A 19,595-nucleotide genomic window follows, 5' to 3' on the forward strand; every position below is an offset into this window, starting at 1 on the left:
AATTTTTTCTTGAGTATATTCCTAAGTATATTAGTTTTTGTTGCTGTGGTGAATGATGTTATTTTTTAATACCTTTTCTAATTGGGTATCACTGGGCTATATGATAACTACTGAATATGTATATTCTTTTTTTTAAAAGATTTTATTTATTTACTTTTAGAGAGAGGGGAAGGGAGTAAGAAAGAGAGGGAGAGGAACATCAATGTATGAGAGATACTTCGATTGGTTGCCTCTCACATGCCCACAGCTGAAGACCTGGCCCACAACCCAGGCACGTGCCCTGACTGGGAATCAACTGGCGACCTTTTGGTTCCCAGGTCAGAGCTCAATCCACTGAGCCACACCAGCCAGGGCTGAATACATCTACTCTAAATATTATTTATCAAAACTTAGCTACAGTTTCACTAACATAGTTAAGCAGAGATCTAAGTACAAGGCTGTATGATGTACCACAGTAAGAACGAACAACTGGAAGAAATCTAAGTGTATATCAACGGAGGACTGATTAGGCAAATTATAGGGCATCCACACAATGAAATGCTTTGTAGCCTTAAAAGGAATGAAATAGATCTATTTATTCTGATGTGGAAAGTTCTCTAAGGTATATTGAAAATATATTGTTATGTAAAGAATCGTTGTTATGTAGAACAGTGTACGAATGCTACATTTATGGTTTTTTATAATTATTGATTTGAGAGAGAGAGAGAAACATTAATTTGTTGTTCCACTTATTTACACATTCATTGTTTGATTCTTGCATGTGCCCTCACCAGGGACCGAACTTGCAACCTTGGTGTATGGGGACAACTCTCTAACCAACTGAGCTACCCAGCCAGTTCCTACCTTTATGTTTTTATATGTTTGTATATGCACACATTTTTCTGGAAGGATACCCTCTAAACTATTAATGATGGTGCTTCTAGAGAAGGAGATTGGCAAGTTAGTGTGCGTCGGTAACAACGATGTGTTCACACCCGTTTTTCTCTTCCAGGGAACAGGAGAAGACTACATTTCCCAGCCCTCCCAGAGAGGTGATCTCACCACTGGGAACGTGGGCAGAGGAATGTGTTGCTTCAGCTCCAAGGCAACTCCGCGTCAGTGTGAATCTTTGCCCCACTCCCCCAACCCCCAACTGCTCCTCCATCTGAGCGGTTGGGATTGAAGAACTTTGAGACGATGGAGATACCGAGTGGGAGCCCCTCAGCTGTGAGTCACAGCTGGAGGAGAAGGGTACACTGTCCCCCCCCACACTGTGATGTGAGCGAGAAACCAGCCTTTGTTGTGTTAAGCCACTGAAACACGAAGGTTTATTTGGTATACCACATGCAGCGGATTAAAGAGCTGCAGAAACCCTTTGATACTCTTTTCACTGAGAGCTGGAGTCTATGTGTCCTGTCCTTGAATCTGGGCAGGACTGAGGCTGTTTTGATCTGTGGAATGTTTGTTTGGATGCTCCCTCTCAGAATGTAACCTTCATTCTCTGAGAAACCTAAGCCACATGGAGGTGCCACCAGGAGGCACTTTGGGTTTCAGTTCTAATCGTCCTTGTAGTTAACTGCTGCCTCTCTTCCAGTCAAATGAGTGAGCCGTCACCAGCAGCCAGGCCCGCTCAGTCTTCAGACGACCCCAGTCCTCGTTGTGACTGCAGCCACATAAGAGACTCAAAGTGAGTCAGCCAGCTGAGTTCAGCGACACTCAGAATTCTGATAGTGAAAAACCGTGGCATTGGTTGAGAGAGAGCCGAAAGACCACAGAACAGCCTGTCCTATCCGGGCCAGTCTGAAGGTGTGAGGCCAAGAGCTTCACTCTTGTGCTATTTGAATTTTTGGGTATGTGCATGTGATTTATTTTTCAATCAAATATAGGTACAATTCTGAACTCAAAACTGCTAAGCACTGGGCCATGAAAGCTGGTTTTGTATATTTTTGATACCACAGCAACAGCAGTAAATATTTACTAGGCAGCCGTTCCGTTGGTGCCGGTCCCTTTCCAGGTGCTGAAGAGCAATCTGTGATCAAGGCTGACTTGATGCCGGCTCTCCCGGAACTTCCAGCCTGGTAGGAGGGACAAATCACAAACCACTAAACGGACAGAGAAACAAGATCCTTTCTGGGGGTGTTCAGTGCTCTGAAAGGAAGGGCATCTAGATGATGTTGTAGATATTGGCTGGGATGGGACTCTTTCAGATTGGGTGAACAAGGAAGGTCTTCTGAAGGAAGGGGTAGTGGCAGCCCCTGAACGTGCTGGAGGAAAAGCCCCAGGAACAGGGACCAACCAGGATGGTGCAGCCACGGTAGGACTGAATTTGGCGGTGATTTCAGCACTGTGAATAAGGCTTTATTCACAGAGTAGAAGGGGTAAGGTCAGAAACAGAGGCAGGAGCCAGATTAAGCAGGGTCGTAAGGCCACAGAGAAGGCTTGTGGTTTGCCCTGAATATGCTGGCAAGCCTTAGGAGGGCTTTAAGTAAGAATAACATAAACTGATTTACGATATTATTTCATAATTTAAAAAAATTAAAGATTTTGTTTATTTATTTTGAAACAGAAAGGAAGGGAGGGAGAAAGAGAGGGAGAGAAACATCAGTGCGTGGTTGCCTCTCACACGGGGACCTGTCCCAAAACTCAGGCATGAGCTCTGACTGGGAATTGAACCAGAGACTCTTCAGTTCACAGGCCAGTGCTCAATCCACTGAGCCACAGCAGCCAAGGCTATTTTATAATTCTTTAAAAAAAATTTTTATTGATGAGAGCGTGAGAGAGAAACAGAAACATTGATTTGTTGTTCAACTTATTCATGCATTCATTGGTTGATTCTTGTACGTGTACCTGACAGAAATCGAACCCACAACCTTGGTGTATCAGATGATGCTCTAACCAACTTAGCTACCCGGCCAGGACTGATTTCATTTTAAATAGTCACTCGGGCTGCTGGGAGATGCCTAACCCAAGTGCAAGTTTCAAAAGTGCATTAGATCTCTAAATCATGATATAATCACTTTTATATTTATTGGTTTAGAATCATGTTTTTCTCACATAACTAAAGATGAATTAAACATGAAATTTTTCATGCTAAACATGAAAAGTAGAAATTTGTCTTCACATATTATGAATGTTATCTAAACTTTCATTTTAAGTGAACTTTACATAATCTTTCATAGCCTAAAGACAGGAGATATTTTTAATCAAAATCCTTATTGCATACCATTAAAAAATGTCAATGATTTAGAATTTCGTTGGAATGTTTTGTGAGTCAAAAAAGGATAAGGAACCCCTGACTCCAACGTGACTCCTCACCTGAGAGAAATAGCACCTTTCCACCTCGCATCTAGGCAGAGCCCTGTGAATATGCCCTTCGACGCCCACAGCCCAAGCTCCTTTATGGCATCCGCAGGCACCCGTGAGTTCCCAGTCCTAAAGGGAATTAATTCCTCACTGTTGCCAGTTGGCTGCGGGCCTCCCTGGGTATACCATGCCCTTTTCCTGGGCATGCCTTCTAGTGAATGTTACCACTCACCAGCCAATCCTTCCACAGACAGGGCAGGCTTGGGCTGAGGCTGAGGTCAGAGAAGCCTTAACTCAGCGCAGGGGCCGGAGAGTTTTACTGGAGGTGGTAACCCATGAGCAGAAGCCGGGGTGACTAGAGGGGAAGGTGTTTCAAAGAAACCAGAGTCACAGATAATAGCATGTGGGGGATTGAGCTCAGTGCATTGGGGTTTCAAAGCAGAGCAGGCAGGGTGTGTACTCTCCTGGGATATCACTGGCATTTACTACTTTCCAAGTCCTGTGACCCACCATCTGCATCTCAACAAACCTGTCACCTCCAGTGCCTGTCTGGCTCCCCATCATTGCCCAGCTGCTCTCATTTCCTGGGGATGATCAGGTCTGCGCTCACTCCCGCGGAGCAGGGCGTGCTGGGGCCTTACAGAGTGTACCAGGCGTTGAGGCTGGGCCCAGTGAATTCCTCCTCTTACTCTTCACACTAGCCTGTGTCTGCAGAGCTCTGGTCAGGGGTCTTGCTGGAGGTAATTTCACTACAGTTCTCCGCAACCCGTGATTTACTGTCAAGTGTACCTGGAAGAGATGCTGCTGCTTCTCCAGCCGCCAACCAAATAAAGCGAACCGTTCGTTAAGCCCTGAATCAAAATTTGGGCTGCTGACCGGCTCAGCCACCCACCCCTCTGGGCCAGGGGCTTGCTGGATGAAATCAGTTGCAGCCCTTTAACTCTCAGGGACCTACATTTTCTGCGACAAATTGGACCCCTAAACCTCGCTCCCCACAGGAACAATTCTGCCCCCTGTCCTTCCAGGACCGAGTCCGTTTTTATGTCATCGAACTTGTTCTTCCCACTTCTTGGAATCCTTTTCTCTTTCCTTCTGGCCAACTCCTATTTCATTCATCCCTCACAACCTAACCCAAACGCCATCATCTCCGGAAGGCATGGCCTCTTCCTTTCAGTCCCTTCCTCCTCTGTGCCTTCTTATCTCGCTGTCGTGTAAGGTGCCTCTTGTCAGTCTCGCCTCCCTTCACTACCTTGAGTGCCTGAGGGCAGGGGCCGGGTGTGAGGAGGTGTCCACGTCCGACCGTACAGCGCTGCCGGGCCCAGAGGGGTGTGGACAAATGCCCGTTGCGGCGAGTTGGGTCCGGGGGTTGTGGGGACTGCGAGCTCTGGCCCTGGTGGCCCCGCCTGCGGAGCGCACCAACAGGCACGGGGAAGCCGTCCAGGAGGCTCCGATCTCTGGTTCCGCTTATCGCCCAAGACAGCAATAGGAGCTCCAACTTAGGTGAGAATTTTTGGGGGTCCCTCTGGTGTAGACCCTGGTGCGGCTTCCCACCAAAGTTTGCATTTTGTTCTCCCCACCAAGTACGCTCTTGGTACAATCCGGGGATTCCCCTCCCCCCCCCACCCGCGGCCCGCCCATGACGTCACGGAGTCCCCTGGAGGTCCCGCCCCAGCCCACTAGCGCCTTTTTAGGGCCGGGGTGTGCGTGGGGCAGGCGGGAGCGCGCTGCCATGGCGGGGCCCTGTGGCACCGGATTCCCCGCCGCCCGCTGGAAACGCCACATCGTGCGGCAGCTGCGGCAGCGGGACCGCACGCAAAAGGCACTCTTCCTGGAGCTGGTGCAGGCCTGTGAGTGCGCCCCGGGGGGCTCAGAAGATGGCTGTGGAGGGGACGGGGCTCCGGGAGAGTGTGTCTGGTTTCTTCGACTGTGACGCAAGGGCACCACTGCCTTCTCTCTTCCGGAGCCTTGGACCTGCCGGACCCCCGTCTGTTACGCCCCATCTCCGACTAGCCACATTCCTGCCCCTTGCAGGCCAGGCTCTGCCTAGAGCCCCTTCCTGGATGGAGCTTCTCCCGGTGCTCCCGCTCTCGCTCCTCAGGGCCTGGCTCTGCCTCCCACGAGCTGTACTTCTTAGGCACCCGCACCGTGTTGGTTTTGTAGGGTCCCTTGTGCTTCCCCCTGCCGGGCGGTTCCCAAGATAGAGCCAGTTCAGTCCGATTGGTACCCATAGCCCAGTTATAGAATGAGGGACTTGTCTAGAGCAGTTTTTTTGGCCATTCAAGGGAAGGAGTGAAACAGTCTCTAGGGAGGAGGGGCAGAGTTTCCAGATAGGTGATCCTGGCTTAGGATTTCGGAGTGCCTCTGTGCCCAGCCTGCGCTGGCCTATGGGAGAAACAGGGAGCCGCAGGATGTGGGAGGGAGCTGGCTGAGCCCTGGAAGTCAGACTTTTACAGCGTTGTTTCTGGGGTGCTAGCTGGTCAGGAGGGGGTGTGTGGGTCAAGAGCGATAAACAGGTGTGCAACTGTGTGTAGGGCCCCTGGTCACCTGAGATTGTTATGCTTGAGGTTGAAAGTCCACCACAGTCTCTGCAGCTCCATCACTGGGCCTAATCTTGGCTGAAGCTTAACCAGCTGTCCCCCACGGACACCCCCTCTCTCCAGCAAATGTGTGGGACTGGGGAGACTCCGGAGGGCTGAAATCAGATACATTTGATTATATTTGATTATATCAAGGCAGGTTATATCCCTAAGTCTCAGATTTCTCACCCATGACCTGGGAAAAATGGCATCTTTAGACTTGCTGGCGTGGGGTTGGGGGGCAGTGCATTGCCCTGGGGACTGGGGTTTTGTGTGAGAACTAGGCCTCCCACCTGGGTGGAGGTGACAGTCGGCGCGCTGGGTGAGGGAAGTTGCCGAGGAGCTAGGGCTGGACTTACTGCTGCACCCTGCCCTGGAATTGGTGAAAAAAGAGGAAGTGACAGTGGTGGGCGTGGAGGGGGTGGAGGGAGTGAATTTCAGGTCTATTGCAGAAACTAGCCCACTTGAGGAGGTCTGCTGGACAATTGCTCAAGGGCTTTCTCTTTTGGCTGGGATTGGGGGAGGGGGCGGGGGGGTGCGGAGAGGAACCTTCCACCAACCTGGGGAAGTCATGACTGGTTTTTAGTCCAAAAAGTTAGGGGAAGTAAGGCCATGGGCCAGTGGAGCTCTGTGTCATCACTCTCTGGGGCCAGGCCCTGCCCTGGGTCAGGAGGATCAGTCCCTGGCCCCTTCCTTTCTCAGGAACCTTGGTGGGCCAATGCCCAGCCATCTTCTTCCCTAACGGTGGTGGTCCTGTTTTTTCCCTGGGAGAGCAGGTCATCTCCTGGGAGGGCCTGAGGGCTAGCGCTGTGAGGAGGCTGTGCCAAGGCTGAAGGTGCTGGTAGAGCTGCAGAAACCCCCCTAAGCAAGAGGTAGAGCTCAGTCTGCCAGGAGCTCTCCCATTCTGCACCCCTGGGCCCTGAGTCCTCCCAGCCAGAGAGGTAACCTGTATGCCTGGAGTCTGCTGGAAGGTGTCTGTTTTTGCCTCAGGCTCACCCTCTTGCACCCCTAGATAACCGTCTCCTGGAGAAGGCTGAGCTGCTGGCCCCGTTCTCGGAGAAACTGCACCCAGAGCCAAACAATGTCAGTCCTGCTACCCCCCAGGGCCCCTGGTGAGTGTGTGCGAGCTCGTGTTTACAGTGGGCTGCCTGTGCGTAGGCCCAGCCCCAACTGCCTATGCTGGGTTCTCCTCCTGGCTGCTGCCAGGAGAGGGGGATGCCAGCTCTTCAGCCTTCCCCCAGGCCAGCTGCTTAGAATGTCCTTCCCTCACATCCATCTCAGTCCCTGTCTGCCTTTGTCCCAGCTCCTTTCCCTCCCGCCCCCACACTCAGCTTTTCCTCTTCTCTGTCTGTCTCCTTCCTTACCTGGTGCCTACAGAAAGGGTCTTGCTACCTATTCCAAAGAGGGAGTGAAGATGAGAATCCGGAATGGTTTGGGGCCCAGAGTTGGGAGGTGCTTCTTGAGGAGGGTCCTGACCATGGAAACCAAGGCTTGGGGAACACCGGAGCTGCGGAGTCGTGGACGGCTTCAGTTTCTGGAGACATGCTCTTTCCTCTGCTGGCTTTCTAGCTTCCACCCTCTTTAGGAGGAGTTCACGGCTCTGGTCTTGGGCTTTTCATGTGCAGCCCCCGGGCGGATGGAGGGACAATGAACACCACTCTCTTGATTGGTTGGCAGGGAGGAGGATTTGGGGTCTGACTCCGACCAAGTCCTGTCACCAGCCACTCTGAGGGTGAAATGGCAAGAGAAGAAGGAGGGGCTCCAGCTGGTCTGTGGTGAGGTAGGCTGGGCAGGGGTCTGAGAGACAATGGGGTGGGGCCAGGATCTTTGGGGGCCGGAAGATGTGGTCCAGGGGAGCCAGCAAAACGCGGACATTCCCCAAGTCCAGTGCCTTGAGGCCAGATGGTCAGAGTGCTCTCTTGCTTGGCTCTGGCAGCCCAGGGTGAGGTGAGCTCCAACAGCAGCTGGAGGAAGCGGGGTGAGAGCTCAGGGAGGAATGTGAGGTACACGGGCCAGGCCACCTCTGCTCCCCCTTCCTGGTGGTGTAGCCTGCTCCACTCACCACTTGCCTGCCAACCCCAGGGCCTATCTGCAATTGATGCTCAGTCCACACTTACAGACTAAATGAGTAAGGTGGTCCATCTCGCACCCCCGTGGTGTCTCCTGGCTTACTTCACCACTCTCCTGTGTTCCTCTCATTTCTGTCCCTGCTGCTTCGGAACTTCCTTGTCTGGCTCCTTCCCCTACTCCCTATGCTCCTTCCTTTACATGCTGGTGTTCCTTGGAGCTCTGGTAGGTTCACTCACTCCCACAGCCTCAGGTTTTTGTTTGCTGACTCCCAGACCCATCTCTAACCCAGACTCTCTTGCTCAGCTGCTCTTCTGGACTTCACATCTAAAGTCAGAATCCCCATCGCCCCTGTAATAATGGGGCCAACATCACATTGAGGTGACTCGCTGCAGGTTCTGCGCTAAGTGTTATTTCAGCTATATGGTTGCAGAAGACACTGAGGCTTAGAGAGGTGGAGCCAGGATTTGAACTCCAGCCCACATGAATCCATCCTCTGTGCTCTCCATTCTTTCACATTTATTTATTGATAATTTCTATACGCAAGGCCCAGGGAATGCAGTAATAAAAAGGACCTGGCCTTATAGAGCTGCGAGTCCACTGGAGGAGACTGACCGGCCGGGCAACTCATACCCAGTTACAGCATGCCAGTCACTTGCCCGACTCGCGTGGGACCGGGGCTGTGAACCCAGTGACAGCCTCTTCCTCGCAGTCCTGGTGTAGTTACAACTTGACATTTGAGAAGTGGTTCTCAAGTATCTGAGCCCCCTCTGTAGGCTGTGCACACCCCAGGGCCTGGGCAGCTTCTGGTTTGCCTCCGTTGTGCCCCTGGGGCCTGTCTCCAGTCCGTGCTACCGAACATTGTAGACTAAGTGATGAATGTGATGAATGAGGTACATCACGCACCCCTCCATTGGTAGTCAGTCCCAGGGCTGTTAACCCCGGTCACCCCTACCCCCTCCCAGCCCTCTGTTCTGAGCTGGTCACCAGGTCATGGATCCTGCCTCCAAATCCATCCACTTCTGTTTCCTGTACCATATCTGGCCTGGTCCAAATTACCCTCATTCCACCCTGGATGGCTCCTCCCTTGGCACCCCCACCCATTCTTCATACAGCACTCAGAGTGATATGTTTTAATAGTAAAAACGACTTCCATGAGTAAAAGACAAGTAACACAATACCTGCTGTGAGCATTGCAAAAGAACAGAAGCCCACTGAGTGAGAAAGTAAAAGCCTCTCTCACCACCTCTCCCCGTGTTTAGGTTGGTACAGATGTGACCTGCCACTCTCTTGTCTCTGAGCTCCTGGTTCCCTTAGTGTGGGACACTTGTGCACGCCCCTCACCCTCAGTGTTCCCTCCTTCATTTCCCCAGGCGCACCAGTCAGCTCCCGCTGGCTGTGCGAGGGGAGGAGGAGGGGCTTTCCTCTGATTGCTAGTATTTCACACATCACAACACACATGTATCATTATTACTATTTTAGCTTTTTTCTATTTTAGCTTTTTATTTTGAAATAATTATAGCTTCATAGGAAGCTGCAAAGAGAGTAGAGAGAAGCCTTGTGCACCCTTCCGCCGGTTTCCCCCATTGGTTACATCTGATGTAACTACAGCACCACACGCAACCGGAGAGGTGCCGCTGGTGTGGGCTGTACGCAGCCCTGTGTGTTTTTGTCACCTGTCGTATTTATGTGAACGTTACCATACGGCACAATTGAATCACCAGAGATCCCTCTCGCCACCCTATTTTAGTCACAGCTTACCCCTCTCCCCCAATCGTTCCCAACTCCTGGTAACCACTCGTGTTTTCCACCTCTTATTATTTGAATTTTGAAAAGTATCAAAAAAAATACTACCAAAACATCAATGAAAATAATGAAGTAAATGACAAGTGAGGAAGCAGAAGTGGTGGTCAGGTTGCTTGGCGGTGAAGGGAATGATAAGTGTTAAAAACCGGGCCAGCTGTGAAAGCAGGCCTCGTCGCCCTGCGTGTGTGTGGCTGCCCCGGGCTGCTCACATGGGGAGTCATCTCAGTGTGGGGGATGGCACTGGCCATGCTCTTCCGCCCATCCCTTACCAGGCCTATGTGAGGAAGAGCACAGGAACAGGTTGGAGCCCCCGGCCTTATTTCCCCATGTTCCTTCTGCCACACTGGTGGGAACTCTTTGCCTGGCATCTGTCTCCCTCTAATCCCTCAGCTCCCAAGGTGGGAGTTGAAGTCTATCTCTGTGGCTTCCTCAGCTCTCTTGGCTGTTGGTTGAAGGACTGTTCAGTGAGGCTGGGCTATGGCTGAGCTCACCCTCAGCCACAGTACTCAGTCTGGCCCTGTGCTCCTAAAGTCCATTTCCGTTCTTAGCCTGTGTGCCTCTGCTCAGGGCTCTTCTTTCTCTCCAGAGTCTATGCTTGGGTCAGCCGGGGGTGGAGAGGTGGGGAACAGAATCCACATCCCTCGAACCCCTCCTCTAGACCAGCCCTTTACTTAGAGCATAAAGTTAGGAGGCCTGAGTTCCAATATCAGCTCTGTCACTTAGCTGTGTGACTTTGGGCAAGATACTAACCTCTGTATTGGTGTCGTCCTCTGTAAAATGGGGAGAATGACAGTACCTACCTCACAGTGATGTTATGGGGATTAAGAGTTAATTTGTGTAGAATGCTTAGAACAAGAAATGGAGCACATAAGTGCTATATTAAAAAAATTAAGCCCTGGCTGGTGTGGCTCAGTGAATTGGGCACTGGCCTGTGAACCAAAAAGATCATTGGGTTGATTCCTAGTCAGGGCACATGTCTGGGTTGCAGGCCAGGTCCCCAGTTGGGGGTATGTGAGAGGCAACCACACATTGATGTTTCTCTCCCTCTCTTTCTCCCTCCCTGCCCCTCTCTCTAAAAGTAACTAAATAAAATATTTTTTTAAAAAATTAAAATTTTGCCATTATTTGAAGAACTATTAATATTATAATAATTCCGTGTTACCTATTATGTAAGCAATATCATTCCCATTTTAGAGGAAAGGAACAGCAGGTTCCGAGAGGTTAAATGACTTCCCCAGGGTCACAGGTTTGACACCCAAGTATTAGACTCCAGAGCCTAAGGCCCTTTAATTGTACCATCAAACAGCAGTGCGTTAGTGCCAGACACTTAAGTCTACCTGCGCCTCAGCCTGCTTTTCACTGAGGCGGCAGGTGGGTGGAGTAGCAGATTCTGGCTGAAGCTCTGCACAGAGGCCCACCTGTCTGACCCTTATCCACCCCCCAGATGGCCTACCAGGTGGTGGAAAAGAGCTCAGCCCTGGGCACCCTGGAATCCGAGCTGGAGGAGCGACGCGGCAGGTAAGGTGTGGGCGGGCGCCGGTGGGACCGCACCCACCTCTAAAAGCCTGGGAGCCATCTCTGCAGGGGAGGGAGGATGGGATGATCCTGTGTGTCTGCAGCAGGGGCCGACAGCTGTCCCCTCGTCCCCAGACCTGAACCACAGGACTCTGAGGGGGTAAGGCTAGGTGGGAGACTTGCCTTAGCCACTTGCGTGGCGCGTGGCCGTGGGCAAGTCTGTCCCAGCCCTGAGACCCGTTCCCATTGGGCGGTGACGTTGGCTTCCCCGCTCCAGGCTGGCGGCTCTGCAGGCTAGGGTGGCGCAGCTGCAGGAGGCACGCGCGCAGCAGACCCGGCAGGTGGAAGCGCAGCGGGCCCGGAACGCAGCGCGGCGGCTGGCCTACGAGGCGCTGCGCGCGCACCTGGGGCTCCAGGAGGCGGCGCTGCGCCGGCTGGAGGAGGAGGCGCGCGACCTGCTGGAGCACCTGGTGCAGCGCAAGGCCCACGCTGCTGCCGAGCGCAACCTGCGCAACGAGCGCCGCGAGAGGTGAGAGCGCTGAGTCTCGCCCCACAGGGAGGTGAGCGGTTCCGCCCCGTGGGAGAGTCCCATCCCTTCCTCGGGGCGGGAACTCCGTGCACCTTCCTCAGGAGGGGAGACCCACCCCTGCTCTTGCAGGAAGGTGGCAGCGTCCTGCGCCTGGATCCCAGGTTATTTTTCTCCCCACAGGGCCAAGCAGGCACGGGTGTCCCAGGAGCTAAGGAAGGCTGCCAAGCGGACAGTGAGCATCAGCGAGTGAGTGGCGAGTCGCCCGGAGCCTCTGATGCTGACTCTGCCCCATGTGCTCTGGAGGGCCCTGTTCTTGGGCCATTTCCTCCAATTCTCCCTTGCCCCATACCTGCATGTGGCCACAATCACAGTAGGGACGGGGCACGAAGACCGAGCTCACAGGACACGTGCATGTGTGTTCTTAGGAGCCAGCACGTGGGCCATCACGCGGGGTCTGCACATCTTCACCATGTGGGGCCTGGGGTCCCTTGGCCGCCCTGAACTCCATTCCCTCTTCCAGGAGCCCAGACACCCTAGGCACCGGGATCAAGGAGAAAGCTGAGGTGACTCTGACGCTGCCTGCTGAGCCGGAAACTCTAGCGAGTGAGGCTGGTGAGAAGTGGAAGAGGCCTTTTAGGTGAGGACTGCCCTAGAGCTCTGAGTTGGGCCCCATCTCAGTTTTCGAGTAGGGCCTTGAGCTGGCTCTTGCGTTGGGAGGGGCCTTGGAGAGACCCTGGGGTATAGCTCAGACCTCCTTGGACAGGTCTGACCTCCCCTGCGACTGAGGGGACCCCTCCCCCTGTCCTCACCCCTTTCTTTCATTCCCAGGACCAGGTCTCTGGGGGTGGGGTGCCTGGCTGGTGAAAGGGTGTCACCAGGAGGGAACCTGTGGGCAAGGCCCAGGGCTCAGCTGTCGCAGGCGTGTGTATGCATACCCAGGGGTATGAGAGCAGATGAGTGTACAAGCCTGGGTGAGCATACTCGAATGCACGTGAACATCTGAGCGTGTGTGGATGTGAGCTCACACTGTGGGACCTGACTAGGGCTTCGGTCCTTGTGCCCCTCCCCTCAGTCTGCCCATCTGTCTTGATTTGCCTGGCACTGACGCTGCCCTTCCCTGCCCCATTCCCCAGGCCGAGGGCTCTCCTCCAGCTCTTCCTTGCAGTCACTGGTGTCCAGGCCTCAGGGCAGTCAGTGAAGGAACCTTGGGGATGGCATGCAATGCTGGTAGCCCTTGGCAGCCCCGGTAGTTCATCCCAGGACAAGTCCCTGGGCATTTTTGAGGTCTCAGCAGGTCTACATTCTCCCAGCCCCCGGCCCCCAGTTTATGCTCTCCCAGCCTGGGGCACCTTCACCACCACCCCTCCATAGGCCCCAGTTCAGCCTCCCAGGAACTTTGGTTGTGGGGGGAACTGGGGTGATGAGACAGTTCTTACCATCGTGGTGAAAACTCTGGGAGACTTCATTGCCAGCTCCCTCTATCTGTGTGGGACTGCCCTGAGGCATGCCACTCTCCCGGTCTTGGAGGAGCCAAGGTCTCCTCTGGAGCTCCAGACGCTGTGAGCCCCAGGGTCTCTGGCAGAGCAGGGCTGACAACTGCTGTCTGCACACACACCGCTGGTCCCTTAGCACGTCTCTCTCGATTCTGCCCCAGGTCTGCCTCTGCCACCTCCCTGACCCTGTCTCACTGTGTGGATGTGGTGAAGGGGCTTCTGGAGTAAGTGTGTGTGGGAAGGGGCAGGGCACCCTGGAGCCCTCTATGCAGCTTCTGGAGCCCAGGCTCGGCCTGTGTGTGCGCCTCCGCCTGTCCATCTGTGTGCTGTCCAGCAGTCTGCGTGAGTCTCTGCGGAGACCCGGAGGTGCATGGCCTCACTTTCAGCCCCTGCTCGGCTGTCTGCCAGGCTCTGTCCCTCATCCAGTTTTCTCACAGGGGACCAGGAGCTCCAGCCTGAGGCTGGGGCAGGAACTGCCACTCAGTTGGGAAGTTCGGGTTCAGAAATGTCAGGGGCTGGCCCTGGTTAGGCAGTTCAGTTGGTTGGGTCATTGTCCCGTACACCAAAGGGTTGCAGGCTCAATCCCCGGTCAGAGCACACACCTGGGTTGTGGGTTCCATCCCTAGTTGGGGCGCGTGTAGAAGGCAGCCGATTGATGTTTCTCTCTCTGTCTCTAAAATCAATAAACATATCCTTTGGTGAGGATTAAGAAAAAAATGCCAGGGATCGTTCAGGGTCACAGAGCCAAGCAGTGGCAAGGCCAGGGCTGAAACCTCAGCCCCAGGGTTTCTCCGCATCCACTGGCTCTGCCCTGCCTCTGTGCCTGTTTCTGTGCTCCTGCCGCCTCCACACTGACCCCTGGGATCGGAGGCTGGGTTGGGAACTGGGCTTCCTGCACTTTCTGGCCATGTTCTGTTGCCTTCTGTGTCTGCTTCCTGTTGTTGCTGCCTCAGGGGAACTTGAGGCTCCCATAGCAGGAGGCCTTGCTGAGTGCCCACCTGACCCCACTCCCCACCCTCAGTTTTAAGAAGAGGAGAGGACACTCAGTTGGGGGAGTCCCTGAGCAGCGATACCAGAGCATCCCTGTGTGCGTGGCTGCCAGACTTCCCACCCGGGCTCAGGATGTGCTGGTAAGGAGGAGCTGGGCTACTTGCAGGGGGTGCTGGTATGGGGAGTATGGGCCCCAAGAGTGGTCCGAGGAGGCCAGGGAAGCAGGGTGGGGCTCCTCAACAGGAGTAGGAGTTTTCCTGCCACAGCTTGTGGTGAGAACCCCTCAGCTTTTTATAATGGGGGCGTGGACTGGGGAGAGAGAGACAGGAGGCTGGGAGACCAGGGTACCAGTCAGGGGAGTCTGGGGTATCGTCGGGGGAGGCTGCAGCAGGGGTCTAGCCAGAGGCGATGGGACACTGTTGTGTGCTCAGGTGCATGCGCGAGAGAGCCTGAGTGTGCAGAGGCCTCTGGGACAAGGATCAGGGGCACCAACCTCCCCCTTTTCTCCACAGGATGCTCACCTGTCTGAGGTCAATGCAGTTTGTTTTGGTCCCAATAGCAGCCTCCTGGCCACTGGGGGAACCGACCGCCTTATCCACCTCTGGAATGTCGTGGGAGGTGAGGGCCCCTCCCCTGTAGGCCAATCCAGTGTTTTCTCCCCAGACCCTACGCTCAGCTTGTTCTTCGGTGGGCAAAGGTCTTGAAACTCTTTATGTTCCCTCACCTAGAGCATTCTTGTGGGCAGTGGCCAGATGATCCCTTGGCAAGAGTTTTGGGGTCACTTTTCTGAGGAAAACTGTAGAGCCTGTAGGTCCATGCCTGCAGGATGAGGACGGCTGAGCTCAGATGGCGCCTGGACCTACGTTAGCTAGCTGCCTTGGGCTCTGTAGAGGGGAGTGTGTTGGGAAGCCAGAGCTGGCTCCTGGAGGCTTCCTCGATGGGGCAAATCTCTAGCTGGCCTGGCACAGACTTGTGTGGGACCTAGGGGCAGTCCCTGTTCTCTGGTCATCTTCAACCCTGTGAAATGACCAGCTATCCCCTGGGGCCCAGTGTTTCTGTCCTCTAAATTGGGGAAAACTGATTTTCCATTCCTGGTCCCAGCTTCTCATTTTCATAAGGTCAGTGACCTCACTGTACCTGTCCCTTCCCCTGGTTCCCACCTCCCCAGGTCGCCTGGAGGCCAACCAAACCCTTAAAGGAGCTGGCGGAAGCATCACCAGTGTGGACTTTGACCCCTCGGTGAGGAGACTTTGCCCCAGTGGCATGGGGTGCTTCCCTCCCCTCGTCTCCACCCCAGGCAGGTGGAGGCTCTGGGGCCTGAGGAAACACGGTTGGGCCCGCAGGCTCCTACAGAACTCCTCCTCCCTGGGCCCAGAGGGCCTCTGTTTGCCTGGGGGACCGGGCTTTGCAAAGCTCCCAGGCAGCGCTGCCCCAGGTCTGGGGCCTGAGGGATATTGCTTCTGGTCAAGTCCAAGTCCAGGACTTCTCCTACTCCCATCCCTCCAGGGCTCCCAGGTATTGGCAGCTACTTACAACCAGGCCGCTCAGCTCTGGAAGGTGGGAGAGACCGTGTCCAAGGTGAGGTCCGACTGGAGAGGCAGTCTGCGGGTCAGGGGTCATGTCTTGGGCCTAGAGGGGAGTATGGTATTATGGAGTCCTGACCACGCCCTTGAACCCGTATCTGTGGTGGGGGCAGGAGACATTGTCTGGACACACAGACAAGGTGACAGCTGCCAAATTCAAGCTAACGAGGCACCAGGCGGTGACTGGGAGTCGAGACCGGACAGTGAAGGAGTGGGACCTTGGCCGTGCCTACTGTGAGGCCCAGCCCCCCCTGCCTCCCCCATCTGCACCCCCCCCCCCACTGCACCTCGCACACCCTCCCCACCCCCCATGCTGGGCCATGAGGGACCTTGACTTGCTCTCTGGGAGTGATTCCCAGATTCACAGGCATTTGGGGTGAAACCTCCCAAGGCCCCACCTTCTCTATCCCCCTTGGTGTTTTCTGTCATTTCTTGGTGATCTCAGGCTTTGGGCTGGGAAGCAGGGGACCCAGGTACTGGCTTTGGGAGGACACTGCCCCTCTGGGGCTTCTGGGCCTCAGCTTCTCCTCTGTCTAGCGGGCTGGCTCCTGACGACCCTTCTCTGAGGCTGGGGCTCTGCTCCCTGTTCCCTAGGCTCCAGGACCATCAATGTCCTTTCCTACTGTAACGACGTGGTGTGTGGGGACCATGTCATCATTAGTGGCCACAATGACCAGAAGATCCGGTTCTGGGACAGCAGGTGACGGGCATGGGCTATGGGCGGTGGAGGCATAGCAGCAGGGCTCCCAGGTTCTCTTTCCTCTCTCTGGCCCCAGAGCCGTCCACAGAGGGTGCGCAGGGAAGTGAGGCTGAGCTGGTGGGCCTGTGCCACCGCCTCAGTGGTTCTCCCTCCAGCCATGGGACTCTGCCTGGGCCTTGACAGCCGAGACCTAGAAGCCCCCTTTCCCATTTAGTCATCACTTTGTAATCAAAAGGAACAAAAGCTTTAGTTGTGTTTTAAACCTAAGAGCGCAACATTGGGCTTGAACGGTAAATAAAGCGCGTGCTGGAGCAGTGCCCGGCCCGCCTCGGGCTCCTCCTTCCCGGCCGCAGGCCCTTGGCCTCTCACACGTGTGAGGACAGACTTCCACGGCTTTCCCCCGGCACGTGTTTCTGTGACTCAGCGCTTTCAGGGGCTCCGGCTTTAGCTTTGAGTCAAGGACTGCCTGCGTTCCTGCTGGAGGGGCTGCTGCAGTGGGAGATCAATCACTGTCAGCCTGGGCCCGGGGCTCTGGGATCTGTGCCGCTGCTCTCTGTTAGCCAGTCAGGACCAACGCTGCCGGGGGTGGGGGGTGGGGGGGGTGGGGCTGCTTCTCATGCCCATCTCTGTCCTTGCTCCTCAGGGCCCCCCGCTGCACACAGGTCATCCCTGTGCAGGGCCGGGTCACCTCCCTGAGCCTCAGCCACGATCATCTGCATCTGCTCAGCTGTTCTCGGGACAACACACTCAAGGTCATCGACCTGCGTGTCAGCAATATCCGCCAGGTGTTCAGGTACCTTCTCCTGGCCGCTGACCCTGTGGCTTTGGCTGGGGCAGCTGGGCCTCTCGTCTCCTGTAAAAGGCTCCTCAGAGCCTGTCAGTGTGGAGCCCTCCCTGGAGGCCCGTCTGAACCAGGGCCTGCGGAGGTGCCCGACCCCTGGGCGGGGAGAGGAGTCTTTTGAAGTTCCTGGGTGAGGGCAGGGACCGGCGGCCACCTCCATTCTGACCCAACGCCGTCTGTCCTCAGTGCTGATGGCTTCAAGTGCGGTTCTGACTGGACCAAAGCCGTGTTCAGGTGTGTCCGTGAGGGAACATGTCTGTGCCCCAGTGTGCCCCGTCCGACTGTGTCTGTGTGTCTCATCTCAATCCCCTCTCTCTTGCTCTGCTGTGGCCACTGCAGCCCAGACAGAAGCTACGCGTTGGCAGGTTCCTGGGATGGAGCCCTTTATATCTGGGACGTGGACACTGGGAAATTGGAGAGTAGCCTGCGGGGACCGCACTGGTGAGCATGGCCACCGCCCACCCACTTATCCTAGCTTCAGGGCCACGGCTGCTCCCGCCCCAGTCCTGTCGAGCCAATTCCAGGTTCCGATGTGCTTGGGCCCTGGAGTCCCCAGCCCTCGTTTCCGTATCTCGCACCCCTCAGAGCCCTTCCCCGTTCACAGGGTGCCTTTCCACATGCCCTTGGGTCCATCCTCATCATGCCCTGTGAGCCCACTGTACCGGTGAGGAAATGGGCTCAGAGAGGCCTCAAGGTGCCCAGGTCCAGGAATGAGGGCGGCGCCAGGCTGTAGGCCCAGCTCCTGCCACTCCCTGAAGCCTGGCCCTCCCTCTCCTCAGCACTGCTGTCAACGCTGTGGCCTGGTGCTACTCTGGGAGCCACGTGGTGAGCGCAGACCAGGCCAGGAAGGCCGTGCTCTGGCACTAGTGCCATGCCCGCCTCTGCCTGGGCTGGGGCTGGAGTCCGACACCTGAAGCCAGAGAACAGCTTCCCACTGGCCCCAGGGAGGTGTGGGCAGGGGTGGGGGTGGCTCAGGGCCTCTAGTGGGGAAGAAGGTCTGGTGGGACCTGGTCTGTTTGTTTAAAAACAAAGTGTGGATTGCGGGGGTGGGGGGGGGCAGAGGCAGATTACTGTACTTTTTGTTTATCTCTGTCTCCTCTCTTTCAGTGCCAAAGGTGGCAAAAAAAAAAAAAAAAAAAAAAGCATCTAAGCATCTAAACTGGTGTCTGCTTGCCTCTTTGTAGCATTTAGGGAAGAGAGGTCTTTGGGCTGGTGGCTCCAGGAAACCCAGGCTTGGCCCCCTTCCCTCCTCCTACACAGAGCTGGGCAGAGCCCGCCCGGCCTCTGCTGTCCGGGTCTGAGAGGAGACAGTGTGAGGAAAGGCCAGAGGCAGCAAGGGCAGTGGCTGTTGGAGCCGTGGGATTTCACCCTCGGTCCAAGCTGGTCCTGAGGCCAGGCCGACACCTCGGGCCCTCCTTAGGTAGACTGAGGTCTGTCTACCTTACCCAGGGTAGACTGAGGCTGAGGTGGGGCCATGGGAGTTTGAGTAGGGAGTAGGGGAGGCGGCCCAGAAGGGCCCTGGTGGAAAGGGTTCGAACAAACTGGAGAGTGACGTCCACTCTCCAGGCCCGGTTGTTACACCGGGCCTGCCTTCGGGCTGGCCAAGTGCTAGTTCCAGAGGCAGAGCCGGGTGGGCGGGGACAGTCTCCGTGTGTCTGTGAGCCTGGGACGGCAGCCGGAGAGGCGCTTGGTCCCGGCCTTCGCTTGCATAGGCATCGGATTTCATGTGCACAGCAAGGCTCTGTGGGGCAAGGCAGGCCCCACGGGGTGGAGCCTGGGCACCCCACTTCCTTCATTGACCTGAGGCATGGTGGAGGACTCAGCAGCATGGCTGTTGTCCTGAGTGATGGGCGCCGACCTCTGGGGATCTGCTCAGCTGCAAGTCCAAGGCTTCACTCTTGCACTCTCAGCCTCCTTCTTTGTCCCCTTACCATATCCCTGGGGGGTCTTCGCCAGTCCCAGCGTGTTGGAGCCCGTCTCCAGATTGGGCAGCAGAGAGCCAAGAGCCTGGACTCTGCAGTCAGACACTCTGGGTGTGAATCTCGGCTCCACTATGTAGTAGCTGAAGGATTTTGAGCAAGTTACTTAAGGTCTTTGTGCCTTAGTTTCCTTCTCTGTAAAATGGGGTGATAGTCTACACCTCAAGCGTTGTTGTAAGGTCCCCACGTGCTAGTATCTGTAAAGCTCCTGGCACGTGTTGAAGGCTGTGTGAG

At 55.2% G+C, this 19,595-nt stretch overlaps 1 protein-coding gene across 7 annotated transcripts; it reads left to right on the forward strand.

Annotated features, from left to right (window-relative positions):
* The first annotated feature begins 2,061 nt into the window (after positions 1-2,061).
* ATG16L2 (autophagy related 16 like 2) lies at positions 2,062-18,508 on the forward strand. Of its 7 annotated transcripts, none has more exons than XM_053925533.2 (18): positions 4,951-5,129; positions 6,871-6,970; positions 7,536-7,638; positions 11,176-11,249; positions 11,524-11,775; positions 11,956-12,021; positions 12,296-12,412; positions 13,430-13,492; positions 14,290-14,398; positions 14,771-14,876; positions 15,427-15,497; positions 15,765-15,836; positions 15,955-16,075; positions 16,436-16,541; positions 17,185-17,334; positions 17,569-17,616; positions 17,748-17,823; positions 18,162-18,508. In XM_053925533.2, the coding sequence occupies exons 1-17, from the start codon at positions 5,012-5,014 to the stop codon at positions 17,803-17,805; spliced, it is 1,734 nt and encodes a 577-aa protein (XP_053781508.1). In that variant the 5' UTR covers positions 4,951-5,011; the 3' UTR covers positions 17,806-17,823; positions 18,162-18,508. The 7 variants fall into 7 exon arrangements, with proteins under 7 accessions (XP_053781510.1, XP_053781511.1, XP_053781508.1 ...); XM_053925530.2 differs by having other exon boundaries at positions 17,722-17,823; positions 18,162-18,505; XM_053925531.2 differs by lacking the exon at positions 18,162-18,508 and adding an exon at positions 17,987-18,134 and having other exon boundaries at positions 17,722-17,823.
* Positions 18,509-19,595: the final 1,087 nt, after the last annotated feature.

Source organism: Desmodus rotundus, chromosome 5 (assembly GCF_022682495.2).
Source record: "Desmodus rotundus isolate HL8 chromosome 5, HLdesRot8A.1, whole genome shotgun sequence".
Classification (NCBI taxonomy): Eukaryota; Metazoa; Chordata; class Mammalia; order Chiroptera; family Phyllostomidae; genus Desmodus; species Desmodus rotundus.